The sequence below is a fragment of the Mandrillus leucophaeus genome, unplaced genomic scaffold (assembly GCF_000951045.1).
Source record: "Mandrillus leucophaeus isolate KB7577 unplaced genomic scaffold, Mleu.le_1.0 Scaffold308, whole genome shotgun sequence".
Lineage (NCBI taxonomy): Eukaryota > Metazoa > Chordata > Mammalia > Primates > Cercopithecidae > Mandrillus > Mandrillus leucophaeus.
In genome coordinates, this window is record NW_012103232.1 from 25,823 (window position 1) to 26,978 (window position 1,156).

A 1,156-nucleotide genomic window follows, 5' to 3' on the forward strand; every position below is an offset into this window, starting at 1 on the left:
AAAAAAAAAAAAAAATCAAAAATCAAAATTGACCCAAGACATGAGAAACCACAGCACAAGGATCACTTGAGTTCAGAAGTTTGAAACCAGCCTGGGCAACATAGCAAGCCCCCATCTCTAAAAAGAATTAGCCAGGTATGGTGACCTGTGCCTGTACTTCCAGCTACTTGGCGAACTTAGACAGGAGGACCACTTGAGCCAAGGAATTTGAGACTGCAGTGAGCTATGATCACACCACTGCACTGCAGCTGGGTGATAGACTGAGACCCTGACTCAAAAAAAAGTGACAGAATTGAATGAAAAGGGATCCTAATCTCTCTCACAGCCACTCAAGTGAACCTTCCAGCACCACAGTCCACCTGCAGACAGTCGGGGGAGGGGCAGAGGGCAGCCTTGCAGGTGCAACTGCAGATCTAAACCTCAGTGGATAGGGAGCATCGTGCCCAGACCTCCACTTATCCTCTCTCAGCCAATGAAGAACCCAGGCAGGGGCCCCAGGCAAGATCCCACAGAACCACCAGTCCAGAGGGGGCAGAGCCGAGTGGCACCATGCCTGCATTCAGGTCCCTATTGCAACTCTGCCTCTGCCACGCCGTGTGTCTGGGCAGGGCTCTTGATTTCTCTAACCCTCACTTTCTTCTTCTAAAATGATGATACCTCACAGGGCTGTTGGGAGGATCAGAAACGAGGTTTATAAAATGCTCTTACTGAGAAATCCAGCAGTTCCAGGGCAGAGGCTGGATTATCCTGGACAGACTTGAGGAGACCAAAGCAGCCTTCACTTCGCATGGGATTCCTGGACACCTAAGAAACACGCACACAAAGCTGCGAGAAGCCGGGTCTGGGGAGGCCAGAGAGCAACGTGAAAGGGAAGGAGGGGCTCCTCATCTCTGAGGACACAGCTACTATGGCCACACTGTCTCAGCTCAGAAGGTGTCTCCATCAGACAGTCAGACAGAATGCTCTGGTGAGGCTGCTGGGCCAGAGAAGAGAGGAAGGGAGAGGCCTCTGACTGATACAGACACACAAGACACACTCTTGCCTTTAAGAACTTGCCTGCTGGGGAGAGGGGAGGGAAAGGAAGCATCATGAAATGTGGTGTGATCAGCGCAGAGTGTGCACCAGCTCCCCTGGGAGGGAAAGCCTGGGAGGGGAG

The 1,156-nt window shown here is 52.1% G+C and overlaps 1 protein-coding gene across 1 annotated transcript in view; it reads right to left on the reverse strand.

The window, feature by feature from the left end:
- LRRC74B (leucine rich repeat containing 74B) overlaps positions 1-1,156 on the reverse strand; it is a 29,076-nt gene that overhangs the window by 10,421 nt on the left and 17,499 nt on the right. Inside the window, 1 exon segment of the mRNA XM_011987356.1 lies at positions 709-804. Coding sequence (XP_011842746.1) covers positions 709-804 — 96 coding nt within the window.